Source organism: Pelophylax lessonae (genome assembly GCF_965119305.1).
Source record: "Pelophylax lessonae genome assembly, chromosome: 10".
In the NCBI taxonomy this organism is placed as follows: Eukaryota; Metazoa; Chordata; class Amphibia; order Anura; family Ranidae; genus Pelophylax; species Pelophylax lessonae.
In genome coordinates, this window is record NC_138777.1 from 217,453,382 (window position 1) to 217,478,626 (window position 25,245).

Consider the following 25,245-nt stretch of genomic DNA (forward strand, 5'->3'; position numbering starts at 1 on the left):
TTAGATGCAGTGTTAGATGCGGTATTAGATGCGGTATTAGATGCGGTGTTAGATGCGGTATTAGATGCGGTGTTAGATGCAGTGTTAGATGCGGCATTAGATGCGGTATTAGATGCGGTGTTAGATGCGGTATTAGATGCGGTGTTAGATGCGGTGTCGGATGCAGTATTAGATGCAGTATTAGATGCTGTGTTTGATGCAGTATTAGATGCAGTATTAGATGCAGTGTTAGATGCGGTATTAGATGCGGTATTAGATGCGGTGTTAGATGCGGTATTAGATGCGGTGTTAGATGCGGTATTAGATGCGGTGTTAGATGCGGTATTAGATGCGGTGTTAGATGCAGTATTAGATGCGGTGTTAGATGCGGTATTAGATGCGGTATTAGATGCGGTGTTAGATGCGGTGTTAGATGCGGTGTCGGATGCGGTATTAGATGCAGTGTTAGATGCGGTGTCGGATGCAGTGTTAGATGCGGTGTCGGATGCGGTGTCGGATGCAGTGTTAGATGCGGTGTCGGATGCAGTGTTAGATGCAGTGTTAGATGTATCGGATACGGTGTCAGATGCAGTATTTGATGCGGTGTCAGTGGTGTGATTCTATGCTGTCATACTGTTTCCAACATTTCCTGTAGGGTCACCCTGTGGTCACTACAAATCCCAGCCTGACTCCTCCTCCCCCTACACACTCAGAGGCTGACATGACCCCCTGAGGCCTACAGCCCCCTCAGCCCTCCTGTAGCAGTAAACAAGGAGGATGGGGAATGCTGCCAGCGGCTGGGCGGGGTCGTGTGACGTAAGCCGGTCACATGGGTTACGTGACGTCGCCGTCCTGGTTTCCGGCCTCTTTCTGTCCTCGTTCCCCCGGGTCTCTTCTCCTTCTTCCCGTTCCCCTACCATAACCTAGGAACAGCACAGCTCGCTCCCTCCACCGGACATGGCCAACGTCGCCGACACCAAACTATACGACCTGCTCGGGGTGCAGCCCGGCGCCACCGAGAACGAGCTGAAGAAGGTGAGTCAGGGGACGCCGGAGACCGGCACGGGGGGAGGGGAGACCGGCCTAGGGGAGAAGGGGGGAGGGCCTTGAGACCGACCTGAGGGAAGAGGGACCGAGGTGTTTCACTCCTGGGGGGACCGACATTATCAGGAGGAGGGGCCTAGACATCGACCTTTTCTAAGCTGGGGGGCCCAGATAAGGGCTTTATCAGAAAGGGGGGGGGCATATAAGGGCTTTATCAGAAAGGGGGGGGGCATATAAGGGCTTTATCAGAAAGGGGGGGGGCATATAAGGGCTTTATCAGAAAGGGGGGCATATAAGGGCTTTATCAGAAAGGGGGGGGCATATAAGGGCTTTATCAGAAAGGGGGGGGCATATAAGGGCTTTATCAGAAAGGGGGGGGCATATAAGGGCTTTATCAGAAAGGGGGGGGGCATATAAGGGCTTTATCAGAAAGGGGGGGGCATATAAGGGCTTTATCAGAAAGGGGGGGGCTGTATGAGGGCTTTATCAGAAATGGGGGGGGGGCTGTATAAGGGCTTTATCGGAAAGGGGGGGTCCCTATAAAAGCTTTATCAGAAGGGGGGGCCTGTATGAGGGCTTTATCAGAAGGGGGGGGCCCGTATGAGGGCTTTATCTGAAAGGGGGGGCCCGTATGAGGGCTTTATCTGAAAGGGGGGGCCCGTATGAGGGCTTTATCAGAAAGGGGGGGCCCGTATGAGGGCTTTATCAGAAGGGGGGGCCCGTATGAGGGCTTTATCAGAAGGGGGGGCCCGTATGAGGGCTTTATCAGAAGGGGGGGGCCCGTATGAGGGCTTTATCAGAAGGGGGGGGCCCGTATGAGGGCTTTATCAGAAGGGGGGGGCCCGTATGAGGGCTTTATCAGAAGGGGGGGGCCCGTATGAGGGCTTTATCAGAAGGGGGGGGCCCGTATGAGGGCTTTATCAGAAGGGGGGGGCCCGTATGAGGGCTTTATCAGAAGGGGGGGGCCCGTATGAGGGCTTTATCAGAAGGGGGGGGCCCGTATGAGGGCTTTATCAGAAGGGGGGGGCCCGTATGAGGGCTTTATCAGAAGGGGGGGGGCCCGTATGAGGGCTTTATCTGAAAGGGGGGGCCCGTATGAGGGCTTTATCTGAAAGGGGGGGCCCGTATGAGGGCTTTATCTGAAATGGGGGGGCCCGTATGAGGGCTTTATCTGAAATGGGGGGGCCCGTATGAGGGCTTTATCTGAAATGGGGGGGCCCGTATGAGGGCTTTATCTGAAATGGGGGGGCCCGTATGAGGGCTTTATCTGAAATGGGGGGGCCCGTATGAGGGCTTTATCTGAAATGGGGGGGCCCGTATGAGGGCTTTATCTGAAATGGGGGGGCCCGTATGAGGGCTTTATCTGAAATGGGGGGGCCCGTATGAGGGCTTTATCTGAAATGGGGGGGCCCGTATGAGGGCTTTATCTGAAATGGGGGGGCCCGTATGAGGGCTTTATCTGAAATGGGGGGGCCCGTATGAGGGCTTTATCTTAAAGGGGGGGCCCGTATGAGGGCTTTATCTGAAAGGGGGGGCCCCGTATGAGGGCTTTATCTGAAAGGGGGGGCCCGTATGAGGGCTTTATCTAGAAGGGGGGGCCCGTATGAGGGCTTTATCTGAAAGGGGGGGCCCGTATGAGGGCTTTATCTGAAATGGGGGGGCCCGTATGAGGGCTTTATCTGAAATGGGGGGGCCCGTATGAGGGCTTTATCTGAAATGGGGGGGCCCGTATGAGGGCTTTATCTGAAATGGGGGGGCCCGTATGAGGGCTTTATCTGAAATGGGGGGGCCCGTATGAGGGCTTTATCTGAAATGGGGGGGCCCGTATGAGGGCTTTATCTGAAATGGGGGGGCCCGTATGAGGGCTTTATCTGAAATGGGGGGGCCCGTATGAGGGCTTTATCTGAAATGGGGGGGCCCGTATGAGGGCTTTATCTGAAATGGGGGGGCCCGTATGAGGGCTTTATCTGAAATGGGGGGGCCCGTATGAGGGCTTTATCTGAAATGGGGGGGCCCGTATGAGGGCTTTATCTGAAATGGGGGGGCCCGTATGAGGGCTTTATCTGAAATGGGGGGGCCCGTATGAGGGCTTTATCTGAAATGGGGGGGCCCGTATGAGGGCTTTATCTGAAATGGGGGGGCCCGTATGAGGGCTTTATCTGAAATGGGGGGGCCCGTATGAGGGCTTTATCTGAAATGGGGGGGCCCGTATGAGGGCTTTATCTGAAATGGGGGGGCCCGTATGAGGGCTTTATCTGAAAGGGGGGGCCCCGTATGAGGGCTTTATCTAGAAGGGGGGGCCCGTATGAGGGCTTTATCTGAAAGGGGGGGCCCGTATGAGGGCTTTATCTGAAATGGGGGGGCCCGTATGAGGGCTTTATCTGAAATGGGGGGGCCCGTATGAGGGCTTTATCTGAAATGGGGGGGCCCGTATGAGGGCTTTATCTGAAATGGGGGGGCCCGTATGAGGGCTTTATCTGAAATGGGGGGGCCCGTATGAGGGCTTTATCTGAAATGGGGGGGCCCGTATGAGGGCTTTATCAGATAGGGGGGGCCCGTATGAGGGCTTTATCAGATAGGGGGGGCCCGTATGAGGGCTTTATCAGAAAGGGGGGGTAGATACCAATCACCTGGCCTCCTATAAAAGGAGGGGGGGAGTGGTGTAGTTCTATCTATAGCCACTCAAAATTTGGTGATTCAGTAGAGATTGGCCAAATTTTGAGCCAACTTCCTGTGTGGGAGGAGTCGGTCTAATGATCAGCGCCTCTTACACAGGATTGTTTATCTTTTTGATTGATCAGCGCCTGCTTCCAATCAGCTGCTGCGCTGATCAGTGCAACAAAACTCAGAGTAACCCCCCCCCCCCTCTAAACAACAGAATGTGAGACTCCCCTGCTGTCAGAATACGCTGATCAGCGCAGCAGCTGATTGGCTGCAGGCACTGATCAGTTGAGAATATAACAACATTCCTGTGTAAGAGGCGCTGATCATGGGAACAACTCAGCCGAATCACCAAATTTCCATCCATTTATGGGCAGTTATAGATAGGGCCAGGGCCCCCCCCCCCTTTCTTGTAAGGCCAGGGGGTTGGTATCCAGCCCCCCATCTAATAAGGTTCGAAAGCCTAGCCTAGAACACACTTAGTTTTTTTTTTTTTTTTCGTTCAACACAGCTCAGGTCTGAGTCACTGTACTAACTATCCAATGTTAGTACAGTGATCTCCTCCCACTAAGCTATTGTATTCTGACAGGAGGCAACTTAGAAAAGGTCGCCACCCCCCCCCCCCCCCCCCCACACTACCTGCATTGTTATTGTTTTTTCTTGTACTCGGCTGCTTTAAGGCCTACAGAGGCTGTCTGTGTGATTTACACCTCGGGGAATCTTCCTGCTCGGTGTTGTAAATGGCGGCGATTGATTCACCACCAAAGAATGTTATTTATGTATTACTTGTATAGCGCCGTCATCAATTTACACGACACTTTATTTGTCATGTCATACATTCACATCAGTGCCTGCCCCCAAGGAGCTTACAATCTAAAGGTCCCTAACTCACATACTAGGGCCAATCCAGACAGAAGCCAATTAACCCCCCAGCATGGAAGGAAACCGCACAGGGAGAACATGCAAACTTCATACAGGGAGTGTCGTGGTTGGGAATCAAACCAACAACCCTTAAGTCTGAGCCGCTGTACTAACTATCCGATTAGTACAGTTATGATTGTTTTTATCTTAATGAATTGAATGCATTAAGATAATAAAACTTACATAAAAAGCTTCTTTTTTTTTTTTTTTTTATACCCTATTTTTGTTACATTTTATATTTTTGTAAGATTAATACACACATGTATATCTGTTCTGAAAAATACTCGTATTCACTATGTTTATACAAATGTTTTATTTGAAAATTTTTCAATAAACGTTTTTAATCAAAAAATAAAACTTTAGAATCACTTTTTAACCATTTCCCGCTAATCGATGTACCGGTATGTCGGCTCGGAGAAGTGGTTGTAGCGGGATGATCTGCAGCTGCAGGCATCACCCCGGTACCGTTCTTTAGAGCCGGCGGCCAGCTTTCAGAAGATAACAGCCAATGCGATTTGGAAACTGCTCGGCCGTTATCCCAGCGAGTGGGAGGGGAAGCTCCCCCCACTTTCCGCGGGGTCCCATCCCACCATGAGACCCGAGCAAGCAGTTGGCACTTCTGCTGGCTGGTTGGAGTCCTGAACAAACCTGGATTCAGCATTGATCGTGTCTTCAATTTAGTAATCCGGAAGTGGAGTCATGACATCATTTCCGGCTTACTTGACGGCTAACGGCGCCAAATTTAAAAAAAAGTGTCAGTATTCAAAAATGTAGATTTTGGCATTTTGAAAACTTTGAAGTGCAGTGGAGGGGTTTTGGGGTCTTTTACACCCCCAATCCCTCCATAAAGAGTACCTGTCACTGCCTATTGCTGTCACAAGGGATGTTTACATTCCTTGTGACAGCAATAAGAGTCGGTTCACACTGGGGCGGCATGACTCTGTACTACTTCGGGGGCGACTTGTGCATTCCCATGCACCACGACTCCGGGGGCGACTTGCACAGACTTCACATAATGGAAGTCAATGCAAGTCGCTCCCAGGTCGCCCCAAAGTAGTCTCTAGTTTCTAAGTCGGAGCGACTTGTGTTGCTCCTATTAGAACGGCTCCTGTAGCGGTCAATGGATCGCGAGGGAGCGCGACAAGTCGTCTGACAAGTCGCGCTGGTGTGAATGGAGTCTAAAAGTGATCAGATTTTTATTTTTTTTTTAACCGTGCTAAAAATAAAATAAATAGGAAAACATTTTTTTTTTTTTTTTAAAGCGCCCCCGTTGCCGTGAGTTTGCACACGAAAGAAAGCGGATACGCAAGTTGCGCCCGCAAATGAAAACTGTTTTCAAACCACACACGTGAGGTATCGCCGCGATCATCAGAGCAAGACAGCAATTAAAGTGATCAGCTTTATTTATTTATTTGTTTAAACTGTGCTTAAATTTTAATAGGAAAAAAACATTTTTTTAAAGCGCCCCCATCGCCGTGAGATTGCACACAAAAGAAAACACATACGTAAGTCGCGCACGCAAATGTAAACAGTGTTTAAACCACACGTGAGGTATTGCGATCGCCAGAGCGAGAGCAATAATTCTAAAAAAAAAATCTCTCCTGTAACTCTAAACTGGTAACCGCTAAACGTTTTTAAAGCATCGCCTATGGGGATTTTTAATGACCGTAGTTTGTCACCATTCCAGGAGTATGCGCAATTTTAATTTGTAACCTGTTGGGTATCTGGGCGGCACAGGGTGTAGTGGGTAGCACTTTCACCTAGCAGCAAGAGGGTCGCTGGTTTGAATCCCAACCACGACACTACCTGCCTGGAGTTTGCATGTTCTTCTCCCTGTGCGGGTTTCCTCCGGATACTCCGGTTTCCTCCCACACTCCAAAGACATGCTGGTAGGTTAATTGGATCCTGTATAAAATTGGCCCTACTGTGTATGTATGTGAGTTAGGGACCTTAGATTGTAAGCTCCTTGAGGGCAGGGACTGATGTGAATGTGTAATGTATGTGTAAAGCGCTGCGTAAATTGACAGCTATATAAGTACCTGAAATAATAAATAATATCTACTCGGCGTGATCTCATCTATGATATTATCAGCATTTTGCTGATAATGGCGCCGAAAACGCACACAATTTTGATGGGATTTTACCACACATTACTGTGCTTTTAGTGTGTTTTTTTTCTTAGGCCATGTGACCCGAAAACTCTTGCTGCCTTTTTAATTCATTTCAACAGGGAGGTGCGTTTTTGGTGCAGTTTTTTTTTTTTTTTTTTTTTTTAACACCACAATGGAATCGCAATGAACCAATGTGAAGACATACATAGAATTTTAAGGGATGCATTTTTCTTGAGCTTTTCATCCTCTAAAGGTGAAGATAATGGCCAGCAATAAATTCATATTTAAATTTTAATATTAAATATATTAGTAAAATATAATACAATTTTATATATAAAAAAAATATATATAATCTACATATTAAAAAAAAAAAAAAAAAAATGTAATTTTCGGTTTTGGCACCAACATTTCCATTCAGTGCACCTCTAGACCAGTGTTCCTCAACCCTGGCCTACAGGGCCCACTAACAGGCCAGGTTTGCAAGATAAGTGAAATGCATCCCAGTTGATATCATTTGCTGCTCAGTGTTTTCAGTACTCTAGTCTGCATCTCCCCAAGGTAATACTTAAAACCTGGCCTGTTAGTGGGCCCTGAGGACCGGAGTTGAGGACCACTGCTCTAGACAGAGCCATGATGGAGCGCCTGCTGACTGCGCTGCCTGTGTGATTTTTTTTTTTTTTTTTTTTCATTCTGATCATAAAATACGAGATGCTACTTTACGCTTGCATTTGGGGGGCAGTAAAGATGTACATGCGTGTTGATTGCACTTCCTGCCCAATGACTGTATTGGAGGGGCGGTATCTCGATAATCACTGCATCAATGATCGAAATATCATGTTTTACCCCCCTGCGATTCTGCCCAGAGTAAAAGTAATCCTAGTGGCTAAGAAGTCACTGGATTACCTTTTTAGAGGTGGCGGAAGGGAATCCCTCCCGTCACTGCCTTTACCGAGCTCTCCCAAGCAATCAGGTAGCCTGGTAAGAATGTGACCAGCAGCATTCGGTTTCCGGGGACACCGGGGTTTATTTGCTAAAGGCAAATCCACTCTGCACTACAAGTGAAATTGGAAGGAAAATAAACGCATTTTTGCTTGCACATAATTGGATGATAGAAATCAGCAGAGCTCCCCCCCCCCCCCCCTCCATTTCAGATCTTCCCATCAGATCTACAGCAACTGCACTTCCATGTGCACTTGTAGTGCAGAGTGGATTTGCCTTTAGTAAATTTAACGTTCCTCCCATTGTGTGACATCAGAAATGGGAAGCGGTGAGGATTTCATCATTTGTGGTGTCGGATCTCATGCAAACAAACCATTAGCGGTTTGAACAAGCATCTGATCAAACCAGTCTTGGTTTGATCACATGCTTTGGAGTCCAAAGGAGAGATCTGTGGTCTTATAGAGCCCAGATCTCTCTATAAAGAGGGCCTGTCATGGCCCATGCTATCATGAGGGATGTTGTTCATCCCTTCTGACAGCAACTAAAAAGATTTAAAAATATTTTTTAAATGGTTGGGACACTACAAATTGTGAGTAAAAAAGGAATGGACTACAAAACTAATAAACTTATATTTTATTCCCAATATAATATAAATAACATATCAAATGTTGAAAGTGAGACATTTTGAAATGTCATGTCAAATATTGGCTCATTTTGGATTTTATGAGAGCTACACATTCCAATAAAGTTGGGACGGGTAGCAATAAGAGGCCGGAAAAGTTAAATGTACATATATGGAACAGCTGGAAGACCAATTTGCAACTTATTAGGTCAATTGGCAACATGATTGGGTATAAAAAGAGCCTCTCAGAGTGGCAGTGTCTCTCAGAAGTCAGGATGTGCAGAGGATCACCAATTCCCCCAATGCTGCGGTGAAAAATAGTGGAGCAATATCAGAAAGGATTTTCTCAGAGAAAAATTGCAAAGAGTTTGAAGTTATCATCATCTACAGTGCATAATATCATCCAAAGATTCAGAGAATCTGGAACAATCTCTGTGTGTAAGGGTCAAGGCCGGAAAACCATACTGTATGGCGGTGATCTTCGGGCCCTTAGACGGCACTGCATCACATACAGGAATGCTACTGTAATGGAAATCACAACATGGGCTCAGGAATACTTCCAGAAAACATTGTCGGTGAACACAGTCCACTGTGCCATTCGCCGTTGACGGCTAAAACTCTATAGGTCAAAAAAGAAGCCAAATCCAAACATGATCCAGAAGCGCAGGCATTTTTTCTGGGCTCATGTAAAATGGTCTGTGGCAAAGTGGAAAACTGTTCTGTGGTCAGACTAATCAAAATTTGAAGTTCCTTTTGGAAAACTGGGACGCCATGTCATCCGGACTAAAGAGGACAAGGATAACCCAAGTTGTTATCGGCGCTCAGTTGAGAAGCCTGCGTCTCTGATGCCCCATACACACGTGCAGATAATCTGAAGACTTTTGTCTGCAGACTTGCCAAAACCATATAATATGAGGTCAAACCTAAACACTTTTCAATTTGTATGCAATCCGGCAGGCCCTTGCACTACATAGAAAAGGTAAGTCTGCAGATAATCTGCACGTGTGTATGGGGCATTATTCTCTGATGGTATGAGGTTGCATGAGTGCGTGTGGCATGGGCAGCTTACACATCTGGAAAGGCACCATCAATGCTGAAAGGTATATCCAAGTTCTAGAACATATGCTCCCATCCAAACGTTGTCTCTTTCAGGGAAGACCTTGCATTTTCCAACATGACAATGCCAGACCACATACTGCATCAATTACAACATCATGGCTGCGTAGAAGAAGGATCCGGGTACTGAAATGGCCAGCCTGCAGTCCAGATCTTTCACCCATAGAAAACATTTGGCCCATCATAAAGAGGAAGATGTGACAAAGAAGACTTAAGACAGTTGAGCAACTGGAAGCCTGTATTAGACAAGAATGGGACAACATTCCTATTCCTAAACTCGGGCAACTTGTCTCCTCAGTGCCCAGACGTTTGCAGACTTTTATAAAAAGAAGAGGGGAGGCCACACAGTGGTAAACATGGCCTTTTATTCACAATTTGTACAATGTCCCAACTTTTTTTGGAATCGGGGAGATATATATATATATATATATATATATATTTATTTATTTTTTTTAACATTTTAAACATGTTAAAGACCCTGTGCCCATGCGCAATTGCGAGTGTGCGCGTTGGTCCTGCACGCATATGTAAATGACAAACCTGCATTTTGTTTTGAGGTGGGGTTAAAGATGGCGGGGGCCCATCAGGTAGGCTGTACGGGCTCCCACAATTTATAACCGCAGCCCTTGCTGCAGGAACAAGTGCATTCCTGCCATTGTAATCCCTCTCACAGATGTGAAGCTAGCCTTATGGGGTTTGTTTTTTTTCCCCATTTTTTTAGTACGATAAAATCGCAGCAAATAGGCATCAGTGTGAATACAGCCTAAGCCACTGTGTGGAATGTCGCATTCACCACTCTATAAATATGCCCGCTAGGTGTTGTCCCATACTGGGGGTTTCCCTTCCTTTGCTCCAAGAATGTGGAAGTAAAAGTGAAACTCTTGTTTTGTTTACACGCTCCTCTCCTGCTGTATACAGTTCAAGGATGTGAGAACCTGAATCATTGGTGTGAATGTGTCTTCTGTGAACCCGGCCAAAATATTTCAGAATGAGTGTTGTGGGGATCCTTCCCTTTTTTTTTTTTTTTCTTCTCTTTATTAACCACTTAAGCCCCGGAGGATTTGGCTGCTAAACGACCAGGGGGTATTTTGCGATTCGGCACTGCGTGACTTTAACGGACAATTGCGCGGTCGTGCGACGCTGTACCTAAACGAATTTGGCGTCCTTTTTTTCCCACAAACAGAGCTTTCTTTTGGCGCCTGTGCGATTTTTTTTTTTTTTTTTTTTTTTTTTTTTTTTTATCACGCACTATAAACAAAAAAAGAGCGTCAATTTTGCAAAAATAGCAATATTTTTCCCTTTTTTTATATGAAATTCCCCCAAAAAAAATGTAAAAATCAAAATGTTTTAACATTTTCGGCCAATTTGTTTTATGCTACATATGTTTGGTAAAAAAAATCGCAAAAAGCGTATTTTGATTGGTTTGCGCAAAAGTTATTGCGTTTACTGACTAAGGGAAAGATTTTTGTCATTTTTGTTGTTTTTTTTTTTTTAACGCGTAATGGCGGCGGACAGATCGGACCCTTGACTGACATTTTTGACACTTTTGGGGTTACCAGTGACATTTCTACAGTAATCAGTGCTATATATATATATGCACTGTTACTGTAAAAATACACTGGTAGTGAAGGGGTTAACTTTATTTGAGAGGGAGGGGCTGTGTGTGTCCCTAGGGGCGTGATTCTTACTGTGATTGGCTGTGGCTTCAGCTGTATGCAGAGTGATGCGACATTGCGGCAGATCGGACCCTTGACTGACATTTTTGACACTTTTGGGGGTACCAGTGACATTACTGCAGTAATCAGTGCTATAAATATGCACTGTTACTGTAATAATGACACTGGCAGGGAAGGGGTTAATTTTATTGGAGAGGGAGGGGTTAATGTATGCCTGGTGCTTACTGACGTGTGTGGGGGGAGGTGACTGAGTGACACAGGGACAGATCGCATGTTCAGCTATGCTGAACCCTGCAATCTGTCACTGTCTGTCACTTAGGAGATCCGCCCGCTTTTTTTACACAAGCGGGCGGATCTCCACACTCGATTCCCCGACGATCACCGCCGCTCCACCCTTGGCCCGACTCCCACTGTGACTGAAAACAGCGGGAGCGAGCCTCCGGCGGCGCAATCACACCGCCCACAAGGGGCGGAGTCCAGTGACATTGGTCTACGTCGCTGGACGACAACGAGCCACATTGCTGCAGTAGCAGCAATGTGAGCGGGGCTAAAGTGGTTAATAGATTTTTCAGAAAGTCCAAAACTTGCACCCCAACCGCTTAACAGAGCTTGGTGCATAAGTACAAACAGTATAAAAATAACCAATGTGTATCGGCCGTGTAGGACCTACAACAAGAACCATCCTGACCTTGAATACTAAAATATGGACCCCGCAGGGCCTACAATTAAGATCAAGCACAGAAAAACAAATACAAAACTAAGGCTGGCCATTGACGAGTTGAAAAACAAAAATGGCGCATACGATTGTGTGTATCGGGCACCTTTTGATTGTGAAAAGAAAATTGTTTGTCGCAGCTGGCAGACAATTGTTGCGAAAAACAAAAGGACCAATAATTTTTGTTTGGTTTTTGATTTGTCTATGGCCGGCTTTAAGAGTTGGTTCACATTAGCTCGACACGACTCCTTACTACTTCGGGGGCGACTTGTGCATTACCATGCACCACGACTTCGGAGCGACTTGCATGGACTTCACATAATGGAAGTCTATGCAAGTCGCTCCGAGGTCGCCCTGAAGTAGTACAGGACCCTTTTTCTAAGTCAGAGCGACTTGTGCCGCTCCTATTAGAACGGGTCCTGTAGCGGTCAATGGACCGCGAGGGAGCGCAACTTGTCAGGCTGAACTGGCTCTAATCCCAATTCTCAGGAGGAATCCTCTTCTTAAAGCACTCGTTGTGCCTGTTTAGTGGTGTGACGGGTTTCGTGGAAGAGGAGATGAAGGCATTGCTTTTGGGTGAAGAAGCGGCCACGTGTGCCGTACTGCTTCAATCAGTGGTGCGACATTCGTTAGTCCAGCGCTTAAGAAAAGAAATGTGCTCTAATATGGGGGCCATACATATAGCAGTTTGTAATCTGTTCAGTATTGGTGATTGATCACTGATTAACCACTTCAGCTTTACCTAACAATTGCGCGGTCGTGTGACGCTGTACCCAAATACAATTGATGTCCTTTTTTTTTCTCCACAAATTGAGCTTTCTTTTGGTGGTATTTGATCACTTCCTGCGTTTTTTTTTTTTTTTTTTTTTTGCTCTATAAACAAAAAGACCAACAATTTTTTAAAAAACATTTTACTTTTTGCTATAAAACCTATCCAATAAAAAAAAATGTAAAAATCCAATTTCTTTGTTTTAGGCCAATATGTATTCTGCAACATGTTTGTGGTTAAAAAAAAAAAGAAAAATCCCAATAATTGTAAATTGATTGGTTTGCACAAAAGTTGTAGCATCTACAAACTATGGAATGGATTTATGGTCTTATATTAGGGATCGACTGATTATCGGCAATACCAATATATCAAGGGACGATATGCACTTTCCCCGATAAATCAGAATCGGCCCTGGAGGTTACCGATATTGCCGACATTTCGGAAAGTGTTGTACCGGAGTGATACCTGCAGCTAGAGGCATCACCCCGGTACCGGTGTCCATAGCCGAGGGTCGGCTGTCTTGTAATGACAACTGATGCGGCTGAGAAGCCACTCGGCTGTCATTACAAAGAGTGGGAGGGGAAGTCCCGCCCCCCTCCCCTTCCGCGACCTGGGCAACCAGCCTGCACGGCCGCCGAAGACCCGATCAAAGCTGCATTCGGCTCTGATCGGGTCTCCATGTAAAAACCCGGAAGTGATGTCATGACATCACTTCCGGGTACTCGGCACCCAATTTTAAAAAATGATGGCGTTCAAAACAGCCAAACTTGACGTTTTGAACAGTGCAGAGGAGGGGTTTGGGGTCTTTTTAGACCCCCAAATCCCTCCACGAGTACCTGTCAAGAAAAAAAATTTAAATGTACAAAATTATCGTCCGATACTGATATTCAATGGCCAAAATATCGGTATCGGCTTTAAAAAAACGATATTGGTCGATCACTAATATTTTTCATTGTTTTTACTAGTAATGGCGGTGATCAGAATTTAATTTATGTATTTTTAAAAGCGGGATAACGACATTTCGGCGGACAAATCTGACACTTAAGTGACACTTCTCTTGGGACCATTGACATCAATACAGCGATCAGTGCTTAAAAAAAAAAATGCACTGTCACTTTATATGACACTGGCAGGGAAGGGGTTATCAGGGGCAATCAAAGGGTTAAGTGTGCTCCTAGGTAGTGCTTTCTAACTGTGGGCGGGGGGAATGCAGTGCCTGGAGGAAAACAGATCTGCGTTTCTGCTAAGCAGAAACCTAAGATCTCCATCTTCCGCACTTACAGAACGCTGGTCTGCCTTGTTTACATAGGCAGACCACTGTTCTGCCTCTCCTGTGAACGATCGTCTGGTCCCGGCAGACATCACGGCCACCGGACCACCCCAGGGCCGATCAGAGGAATCAACAACCGTCCTATCAGGGAGCCCAGGAGGGATTTGACCGTCGGCAATGACATCCCTACACAGCAAGATAGGAACTGACGTTCTTTCTTCTGTGACCCCAGAAACGGTAAGCGACAAGAATTTTGTCCATTTTTGTTTCTTTGTTTACCTGGTCGCTAGTGGCCAGGGAAGCAGCTAATCGGACCGATCTGTGTCTTGATTGGCTGCATTGGAGGCCAGAGGAGAGTTTTGAGGTCTAATACCCCAGATCTCTCCATAAAGAGGACTTTTACTGTTATAAGGGATGTTGTTCATCCCGTGTGATAGCAATAAAGTTAATATATATTTAAAAAAAAAAAGAAAATTAGAGTATAAAAAAGTTTTGGGTAAAATTAAAAAAAAAAAAAAAATGTTAAAGCACCCCCGTATCGTCATGAACGTCTGAGCGAGAGCAAAAATTCTAGTGCCAGACCTAGAGACCTATATACAGTATCTCACAAAAGTGAGTACGCCCCTCACATTTTTGTAAATATTTTATTATATCTTTTCATGTGACAACACTGATGAAATGACACTTTGCTACAATGTAAAGTAGTGAGTGTACAGCTTGTATAACAGTGTAAATTTGCTGTCCCCCTCAAAATAACTCAACACACAGCCAATAATGTCTAAACCGTTGGCAGCAAAAGTGAGTACACCCCTAAATAAAAATGCCCAAATTGGGCACAATTAGCCATTTTCCCTCCCCGGTGTCATGTGACTCGTTAGTGTTACAAAGTCTCAGGTGTGAATGGGGAGCAGGTGTGTTAAATTTGGTGTTATCGCTCTCACTCTCTCATACTGGTCACTGGAAGTTCAACATGGCACCTCATGGCAAAGAACTTTCTGAGGATCTGGAAAAAAAATTGTTGCTCTACATAAAGATGACCTAGGCTATGGATTGCCAAGACCCTGAAACTGAGCTGAAACACAGTGGCCAGGACCATACAGCGGTTTAACAGGACAGGTTCCACTCAGAACAGACCTCACCATGGTCCACCCAAGGAGTTGAGTGCATGTGCTCAGCGTCATATCCAGAGGTTGTCTTTGGGAAATAGACGTATGAGTGCTGCCAGCATTGCTGCAGAGGCTGAAGGGGTGGGGGGTCAGCCTGTCAGTGCTCAGACAATACGACACACACTGCATCAAATTGGTCTGCATGGCTGTTGTCCCAGAAGGAAGCCTCTTCCAAAGATGATGGACAAGAAAGCCCGCAAACAGTTTACTGCAGACTAAGGACATGGATTACTTGAACCATGTCCTGTGGTCTGATGAGACCAAGATAAACTTATCTGGTTCAGATGGTGTCATGCATGGTGGTGGGAGTGTCATGGTCTGGGGCTTGCATGAGTGCTGCCGGCACTGGGGAGCTACAGTTCATTGAGGGAACCATGAATGCCAACATGTACTGTGACATACTGAAGCAGAGCGTGATCCCCTCCCTTCAGATGCTGGGCCGCAGGGCAGTATTCCAACATAATGACCCCAAACACACCTCCAAGATGACCACTGCCTTGCTAATGAAGCTGAAGGTAAAGGTGATGGACTGGCCAAGCATGTCTCCAGACCTAAACCCTATTGAGCATCTGTGGGGCATCCTCAAAGGGAAGGTGGAGGAGCACAAGGTCTCTAACATCCACCAGCTCTGTGATGTCATCATGGAGGAGTGGAAGAGGACTCTAGTGGCAACCTGTGAAGCTCTGGTGAACTCCATGCCCAAGAGGGTTAAGGCAGTGCTGGAAAATAATGGCGGCCACACAAAATATTGACACTTTGGGCCCAATTTGGACATTTTCACTTAGAGGTGTACTCACTTTTGTTGCCAGCAGTTTTGACATTAATGGCTGTGTTATTTTGAGGGGACAGCAAATTTACACTGTTAGTGTCGGTTCACACTAGGGCTCCGATGTCGCCCTGAAGTAGTGCAGGAACCTTTTCTATGTCAGAGCGACTTGAGTCGCTCCTATTAGAACGGTTCCCATTGCACAGCACGGTCCGCTACTTGTCAGGCGACCAAGTCGCCTGACAAGTCGTAACAGTGTGAACCGGCACATATACAAGCTGTACACTCACTACTTTACATTGTAGCAAAGTGTCATTTCTTCAGTGTTGTCACATGAAAAGATATAATAAAATATTTACAAACATGTGAGGGGTGTACTCTTTCGTGAGATACTGTGTGTAGAATAGATGTATATATGTATGTGTGTGTGTGTGTGTGTGTGTGTGTGTATGTTTTGGGGTTCTAAGTAATTTCCTAGCTACGAAAAAAATTGTAGGTTTCTACATGTATGTCAGAAATGATCCGGTATTGAAGTGATTACCGTATATACTCGAGTATAAGCCGACCCGAGTATAAGCCGAGACCCCTACTTTTACCACAAAAAGATGGGAAAAATCATTGACTCTAGTATAAGCCTAGGGTGAGAATGCAGGGCGGCGGGCATGGTGCAGGAGAATGCAGGGTGACTGGCATGGTGCAGGAGAATGCAGGGTGACTGGCATGGTGCAGGAGAATGCAGGGTGACTGGCATGGTGCAGGAGAATGCAGGGTGACTGGCATGGTGCAGGAGAATGCAGGGTACAAGAGGATCCGGGGTTGTGGGCATACTACAGGAGATGCAGTGCTGTGGGCATGGTACATGTGGACCATGCCCGCAGCACTGCATCCCTTGTAGTGTGCCCGCAGCCCTGCATAATGGCAGGTAGTGAAGCTGTTTCAGTTACCTGTTCCAGAGGCGCCTTCATTTTAAAAATGGCGCCGCCCGGCGCCGACACGTCATTGCGCACTCCCGAGCGGCGCCGGGAATAGCCGAAATTACACGAGCGGCGGCGGGCGCGTGCGCGGTGACATGTATGCGACGGGCGGCGCCATTTTTAAACCTTAAACCCGTCGGAGCGCTAGCCTGTGAGGCTCTAGGGAGCGTGCGCGCGTCGCTGGAGGCGCGCTCCTGCTCGCTCACGGACCCCCTCATTTCCCTGCGTGAGTGACCAGCAGACCCGATGTCTGCCCGTCACTCGCAATCGTCGGTTACAGCGGGAAAAAGGCAGACGGCTAATGTAAACAAAGCCGCCTATCATTCTCCCCTGAGTAACAGCACAGATCATACGGTCCTGCTATGTAGGACCGTTGATCTGTGCTGTTACACACAAAGCCACATCCAATCACAGTAAGAATCACGCCCCTAGGGACACACATAACCCCTCCCTCTCAAAGTTAACCCCTTCCCTGCCAGTGTTATTTTTACAGTAACAGTGCATATGTATAGCACCGATTACTGCAGTAATGTCACTGGTAACCCCAAAAATGTCAGTCAAGGGTCCGATCTGTCCGCCGCAATGTTGCAGTCCTGCAAAATAAATCGCAGATCGCCGCCATTACTCCCCCCCCCCCCCCCCCAAAACATATGTAGCAGAAAACAAATTGGCCTACAATATTAAGTTTTTTGATTTTTATTTTTTTTTGGGGGGGGGGGGGGATTTCATATAAAAAATGTGAAAAATATTGTTATTTTTGCAAAATAGTCACCCTTTTTTTGTTTATAGCGCATGATCAAAAAATCGCACAGGTGATCAAATACCATAAAAAGAAAGCTCTGTGTTTGGGGAAAAAATGACGTCAAATTAGTTTGGGTACAGCGTCGCACAACTGCGCAATTGTCCGTTAAAGTCACGCAGTGCCGAATCGCAAAGTAGGCCCTGGTCAGGAAGGGGGTAAAATCTTCCGGGGCTTAAGTGGTTAAAGATGTGATATAAGATCACCTACCTACAATATCACGTCTAAACACAGATGATCTCTAATGCTCCACCTTTCATTATGTCCCATCCAAGTATTTTATTCAAATAATACAGATGGGACGTGATGTTTTCTTTACCCCTTACCCAAATAAAAAAAAAAAAAAAAAAAAAAAAAAAAAACTTGTGATGTTGATGTCATTAAACACTGAAGACAAATATTATTCCAGTTATCTCTGCCCCTTTAATTCAGCTAACTTAAAGTGGACTTTCACCCGCTCTCCCTAGGGCGTGCAACCCAGTAGACAAGGTATAAGGGGGGCGCAAAAAAAAACAAAGGGTTAAATTCTTCTTTAACCACTTGGGGACCTGAAGGTTTTACCCCCTTAATGACCAGGCCATTTTTTGTGATATGGCACTGCGTTACTTTATCTGACAATTACACGGTCGTGCAATGCCGCACCCAAATAAAATTGTCCTTTTTCTTTTCTCCACAAATAGAGCTTTCTATTGGTGGTATTTGATCATTTGTGCGTTTTTAATTTTTTTGGTTTTGCGCTATAGAAAAAAAAGACAATTCTGAAAGAAAAAAAATAATTTTTTATTTCTCTGAAACATACCCAGTAAAAGAAAAATTTAAAATTGTTTTCGTCGTTTTAGGCCAGTGTGTGTGTGTATGTATATGTATATATATATATATATATATATATATATATATATATATATATATATATATATATATATATATATATATATATATATATATATATATATATATATATGTGTGTGTTTGGGGAAAAAAATCCCAATAAGTGTAAAATGGTTTGTGCTAATGTTATCGCGTCTACAAACTAGGGGAAAGATTTGTCATTTTTATAAAAAAAAAAAAAAAATTCACTAGTAATGGTGGTCTGCTTTTTTTTTTTTTTTTGGACTAAGATATTGCGGCAGACAGATCGGACACCTAACTGACACTTTTGGGGGGTTTGAAGTAATTTTCTAGCAGAAAAAAAACCGATTTTCACATATAAACAAAGTGCCAGAAAATACTTTTTTCAAGTAATTGAAGGACTAAGCCTCTGTTCACATTAGGTCGCTCCGACTTCGGGGGGCGACCTGTGAAGTCGCGTGCAGCGCGCCTTGCACGGACTTCACATAATGGAAGTCTATGCAAGTCGCTCCAAGGTCGCCCCGAAGTAGTACAGGACCCTTTTTTGTAAGTTGGAGCGACTTGTGTCGCTCCTATTAGAACGGCTCCTGTACTACACAATGGGAGCGTGAGGACCGCGACTTCTCAGGCTGACAAGTCGCGGTCCAAGTCGTACCAGTGTGAATGCGGTTTAAAGACAATTTTTTTTTTTTTTTTCTTTTTTAAGTTTTGGATGAAGTATGGAGGCATTAGAGCCACTGTCATGTTTTTATTGCTGACACAAGCACACGTGCCACAGGTTGAACTGGATGGACTGGTATCTTTTTTTTTTTTTTTTTAAACCTCACCGACTAGGTAAAAAAAAGAGGACACGCAGGCCTTTGCATTATCCCACTATTTTTTTTAATAAATAAAAAAACTACACACAAACACAGTTAAAAGCACTTGTCTGGCCACTTATCTGTGGCTTGGTACTCCCAGACTGGGCGGTCACCAGTACATATAAGGGGTGACCTCACGGGGGTCCCTGCAGGCTGATGCGTTTAGAAGAGGTTTACTTCTTCCTCAGAGCCAAAAACCGTTTTGTTGATTTACAAATACTTGTGTAAACACCAGTTCTCCTGTGCATGGATGTTTACCTGTCCCCGTTCACACTGGGGCGACCTGTGAGGCGACCAGGTCGCCGTAGGTCGCCTTCCATAGGGAAGCTGCGGACCCGTTCTAATAGGAGCGACACAAGTCGCTCTGACTTAGAAAAAGGGTCCGGAGCTTCTTTGGGGCGACCCGGAGCGACCGTCATAGACTTCAATGTTATGAAGTCCGTGCCGGCCTCTCCGAGGTCGCAGCGCGCTGCCCGCACCGCGACCTCGGAGGTCGCCCCTGGAAGTCGGATCGCCCCTATGTGAACGGGGCCTAACATAGGACTCGCTGGCTCTATGTGCCACCTGGGCTCTGCCAGCCATTCATCTTTTAGTCCAGACTGAGAGCTGCCTTGGACAGCTTGGTCTGTGCTGGGACCGCACATAAACAGCTGACCAGCGGTGCCTGGGAGGTAAAGCTCACGCTCCAATGTCTTAGGCCAGTGATGGTGAACCTTGGCACCCCACATGTTTTGGAACTACATTTCCCATTATACTCATGCACTCAGCAGAGTAGCTGAGCATCATGGGAAATGTAGTTCCAAAACATCTGGGGTGCCAAGGTTCGCCATCACTGTCTTAGGCGTTCATAAAGGGGTTAGAAATATTTACAGACTTTGGCTGTCCACTGAGTTTCAGGATCCTAGGCTTCTTGAGAATGGCTTCTGTTAACTTTTATGGTATTATATTCAGTTTGTTACCCATAATTCCTGGATTAATCTGCTCTCCTAGGAATAAAATGATGATGTCACAAGCAGGCAGGCTGGGAAAATCCATGCCGTCACTGTTGGCTGTGAGTTCTATAGGGGGTTTAGCTGTGTCTCTCTCATATCCTAATTATATACTTGTGTGCTAGGTGACAGAAGTGTTTTGCTGGGGGGGGGGGGGGGACACAACGCAGCTCACAATTTGTCATTCTGTCCTATTTTGTTGATGGTTTTTGTAACAACACGGACTTACTCTGCCATGAGTTAATTACAATGGGTGATGTGACAATATGACAGCCGTAATTTTATAAAGGAGAGATTATAATGAGCTATAAATATCGCTTAGTCATCATGCAGAGTTCCTGGATGAAGCATCAGATTAGGAAATGGCGTCCCAATATACTTTAAAAAAAGTTTGATATTGCCTGCCAAATATTGCCTGACTAGTTGTGTAATGAATTTCCCTAAAGGATACGTATTTTCAAGATATATATATATATATATAGGCTTTGTTCTGAGCAAATGGAATTCATTTGGTGCCTCATTAAATTCACACTTCATGCTGAATATGATGTACTGATGCTTTTTTTAACAATGGCTCTACTTACACATTAGAGGGGGTCCCAAAACAATGTCTCTACTGACCTATTAGAGGGGGTCCCAAAACAATGTCTAAACTGACCTTTTAGAGGGGGTCCCAAAACAATGTCTCTACTGACCTTTTAGAGGGAATCCCAAAACAATGTCTCTGCTGACCCTTTTGGAGGGAATCTCAAAACAATGTCTCTACTGACCTTTTAGAGGGAACCCCAAAACAATGTCTCTACTGACCCTTTTGGAGGGAACCCCAAAACAATGTTTCTACTGACCCTTTTGGAGGGAATCTCAAAACAATGTCTCTACTGACCCTTTTGGAGGGAATCCCAAAACAATGTCTCTACTGACATATTGGAGGGAATCCCAAAACAATGTCTCTGCTGACCTTTAAGGGAATCCCAAAACAATGTCTCTACTGACCCTTTTGGAGGGAATCCCAAAACAATGTCTCTACTGACATATTGGAGGGAATCCCAAAACAATGTCTCTACTGACATATTGGAGGGAATCCCAAAACAATGTCTCTGCTGACCTTTTAGGGAATCCCAAAACAATGTCTCTGCTGACCTTTTAGAGGGATTCCCAAAACAAAACCTTCACAAATGTTAAATTGTGAGCAGTGGATGTGATGCACAGGTAAACACGACCCTCTCATGGGCATATACTATAGTTTGCCCTGTGTGAGCGAGGCCTAAAGCCTGGTACACACCATCAGTTTTTTCCATTCTTTGTTGAACGATAAACTGACAACCCAGGGTAAAGCTGCTGTTCTAACAATCTGATGTTAGTACAGCGATCTCCCCCGCTGAGCTGTTGTGTTCTAACAGGGGGGTCCCGAAACAACGGCTCTACTGTCCTATTAGAGGGGGTCCCGAAACAACGGCTCTACTGTCCTATTAGAGGGGGTCCCGAAACAACGGCTCTACTGTCCTATTAGAGGGGGTCCCGAAACAATGGCTCTACTGTCCTATTAGAGGGGGAAAATTACTTGGAACCCCCAAACACATATTTTATTTTTTATAGCAGAGTCCCCTAGAGAATAAAATGGCAATCGTTGCAATCGTTTGTCACACTGTATTTGCGCAAAAGTCTTTCAAACACCGTTTTTGGGGGAAAAAATACACTTTAATGCATTTTAAAAAAACTAAACAGTAAAGTTAGCCTAATTTTTTATTTTTGTATAATGTAAAAGATTTTAGGCCGAGAATCTTGATCTGTAATCGAAGCAAAAAAAAAATGTAAATCTCATTTTAAGCCAGAATCGTGCAGCTCTAGTTTCAGTGTTGTCATTTTGTTTGTCTGTGTGTTGTGTGTAGTGTCTGTCTGTGTAGTGTCTGTCTGTGTAGTGTCTGTCTGTGTAGTGTCTGTCTGTGTAGTGTCTGTCTGTGTAGTGTCTGTCTGTGTAGTGTCTGTCTGTGTAGTGTCTGTCTGTGTAGTGTCTGTCTGTGTAGTGTCTGTCTGTGTAGTGTCTGTCTGTGTAGTGTCTGTCTGTGTAGTGTCTGTCTGTGTAGTGTCTGTCTGTGTAGTGTCTGTCTGTGTAGTGTCTGTCTGTGTAGTGTCTGTCTGTGTGTTGTGTTATACTGTGCATGTCGAGAGCAAAATTGAATATTTGGTACACCAGTGTATTTGGTAATACTTTGCATAACCTGAAAGAATGCAGTTCCCAAGGCAACCAGTCCCAAATTTTTTTTTTTAGCAGCATTTGCCGGACTGACTGAATTTGCCTGATCACACAATACAGATGACACATTATACCGCAATTTGACAATTTAAGCACATAATGCCGATTGACGCAGCAATTCTTTTCTGGGAATCCCGGTTATAATGCTGATTTGTGAAGGGAAAAAATGCTTTTAAATCCATCTTTTGCGTGTTATAAATTCCCCTATTTTGCGAAAAGCAAAAATGTATTATACTATTTTTCTTTTTTATTCAATTTTTTTGTGTCATTTTGACCTCTACAAAGCATTGCACTTTCTGTCAGAGGATTGCGTGTGCGATTCTCTCTGGCTCCTAATGACTCTTCCACCAGGCCTTGGTCCATACCATGGGACAGAGCTGGAAGAAGTATCTGCAGACTACAAGTGTTGTGACGTCACTGCATTTGTGTTCCATTGAGAACTACAAGCCCCCGCCATGGTGGTATTTTGATTTTACAACTTCTTGTGGATAAATGACGTAGCTGTGCGGGCAAAGATGCACACAGCTGTGCCAATTTCTCATTTTATAGGATGCTGCAGGGGAAGAAGAACCCTGTGATCTTGTAAATGAGCTGAGTGTGGTTTGCTATATGCCCTATGGGTGTATCATGAAAAACGGAGTTCTCATATAAAGACTGTCTGCCTCTAACCTACGTAGACAGGCTGGTTACCATGCTGAACTGTGGCATAGGATATGGAGGTCAGGGCCTTTTTTTTGAGCTGTCTGACAGGTGCCTGGATCATAAGACTTATTTAACCGCTTGCCGACCGTATAGCCTACATTTACGATGATTCTCCTGTGCCAGATCAAGTACCAGGTATGTGATCTTGCACTTCGGGGTGGGGGGCGTGCGCCCCGCAGCCGCAGACCCGGCTGTGCTGTAATTAAACACAGCAGATGCCGATCACCGGGAATTCACACAAGACAAAGCCCTGAACAAGGCAGAGCTCAGTCCTGTCAGCAGGGAAGCAATGGATTTTCTTTCCCCACAAAGCAGGGAATAAAATCAATGACTTTCCTAAGTAAAAGCAGCGCACACAGTACACCAAAACACTGGCTAGGCAAACCTTTATCTCATTGATCACCCTAGATGTTAACCCCTTTCAGCCAGTGTCATTAGTACAGTGACCGTGCATATTTTTTAGCACGGATCACTGTGTTGGTGTCATTGGTTTTCGCACCCCCCCCCACCTGTCCCACCGGTGAGACCCGGGCAACCAGCCTGCACGGCTGCCAAAGACCCGGTCAAAGCCGCGTTCGGCTCTGATCCCGTTTCCATGCAAAAACCCGGAAGTGATGTCATGAGTGACATCATTTCTGGGTACCGTCTGGCTCCAGATTCAAAAAAATGACAGCATTCAAAATAGCCAAACTTGGCGTTTTAAGTGCAGAGGAGGGGTTTGGGGTCTTTTAGACACCCCAGAGCCTTCCACAAGAGTACCTGTAAAGCAAAAAAGTGTGTGTGTGTGATAGATAGATATATAGATATATATATATATAGATAGATATATATAGATAGATATATATATATATATATATATATATATATATATATATATATATATATATATATATATATATATATATATATTAGTGTGTATTTATATATGTATATACATGTATGTATGAATATGTGTATATAAATATATATGTATATATAATATTATTTTTATTTGCTTTAGGCTTACAGAGGCTGCATACCACTGTTAAGTGGGTTTAGTTGTGAGATAAGGTGCCGTCTTTGGAGTTGGTTGTCAGTGTTTCCTCATTACATCTCTTGACTGCAGTGGACAATGCCAAGTTCTTCATTAATAATGAAGCGCCCGTTCTCAATGTTGGTTCTGGACTGTGGGCAGGGCTGTTAATCCATCTACCACCTGTTGTATTTTTGGATAGTGGAGTGGAAGGTTGTTCAGAACTTAGCAGTAACCTAAGGGTCGGTGGTTGGAAACTTGGCATTTGGTTGGGGGGGGGGGGCATGGGACAATATTATTATACAGGACTTGTATAGTGCCAACAGTTTGCGCAGCGCTTTACAATATTTGGACGGACCGTACAGTTAGTTACAATACAGGAGGAATCAGAGGGGCCTGGACATCCGAGAAGTGTCAAATACTGAAGATATGGACAGAGGCTGGAATGGAGGGGAGGTAGGAGATGCAAGTTACCTGAGAGGTGAGTATAAACACTTTTCCATTGCTAGGGATATTTAACATGTATTTTTTGTAAACCTCAACTTTAATGTCATTTATAAAGCAGAAAATCTTGCTGTTCACAATCATTCCACAATTTGATACAAGCTAATGCTCTGACTTTTTCCTCTACCCCAGGCTTACCGCAAGCTGGCCAAGGAATATCACCCAGATAAGAACCCAAATGCTGGAGATAAGGTAAGCAATGACCCTCGGCTTACACCAAAACTGTTCATAGAAGGGGAGAAACCTGGCCGTGTCATGTCGGTGAAATCAGATGGAGATAAATGGACTGGTGTCTGATAAGCTCATAAACAATGGAGCACACAGGTTCAGATAAAGAAATCCCATTGTGTGTTTGTGATGCCATCAAATATACAGGCTAATCGTAGAATGACAGTGGCTGAGAAACATTACACAACTGAGCCCTTGCTAGAAGGTTTTAAAGTGTTACTAAACCCAGGAGCCTGCATTCACTATATCTGGTGTCCCCAGTAGCCTGCATTCACTATATCTGGTCTCCCCAGGAGCCTGCAGTCACTATATCTGGTGT

At 45.2% G+C, this 25,245-nt stretch overlaps 1 protein-coding gene across 1 annotated transcript in view; it reads left to right on the forward strand.

Moving 5' to 3' along the window:
* Positions 1-807: 807 nt before the first annotated feature.
* DNAJA2 (DnaJ heat shock protein family (Hsp40) member A2) overlaps positions 808-25,245 on the forward strand; it is a 42,879-nt gene continuing 18,441 nt past the window's right edge. The window contains exons 1-2 of the mRNA XM_082270265.1: positions 808-1,014; positions 24,831-24,890. Coding sequence (XP_082126391.1) covers positions 937-1,014; positions 24,831-24,890 — 138 coding nt within the window. The 5' untranslated portion in view covers positions 808-936. The remainder of the gene's footprint in view (positions 1,015-24,830; positions 24,891-25,245) is intronic.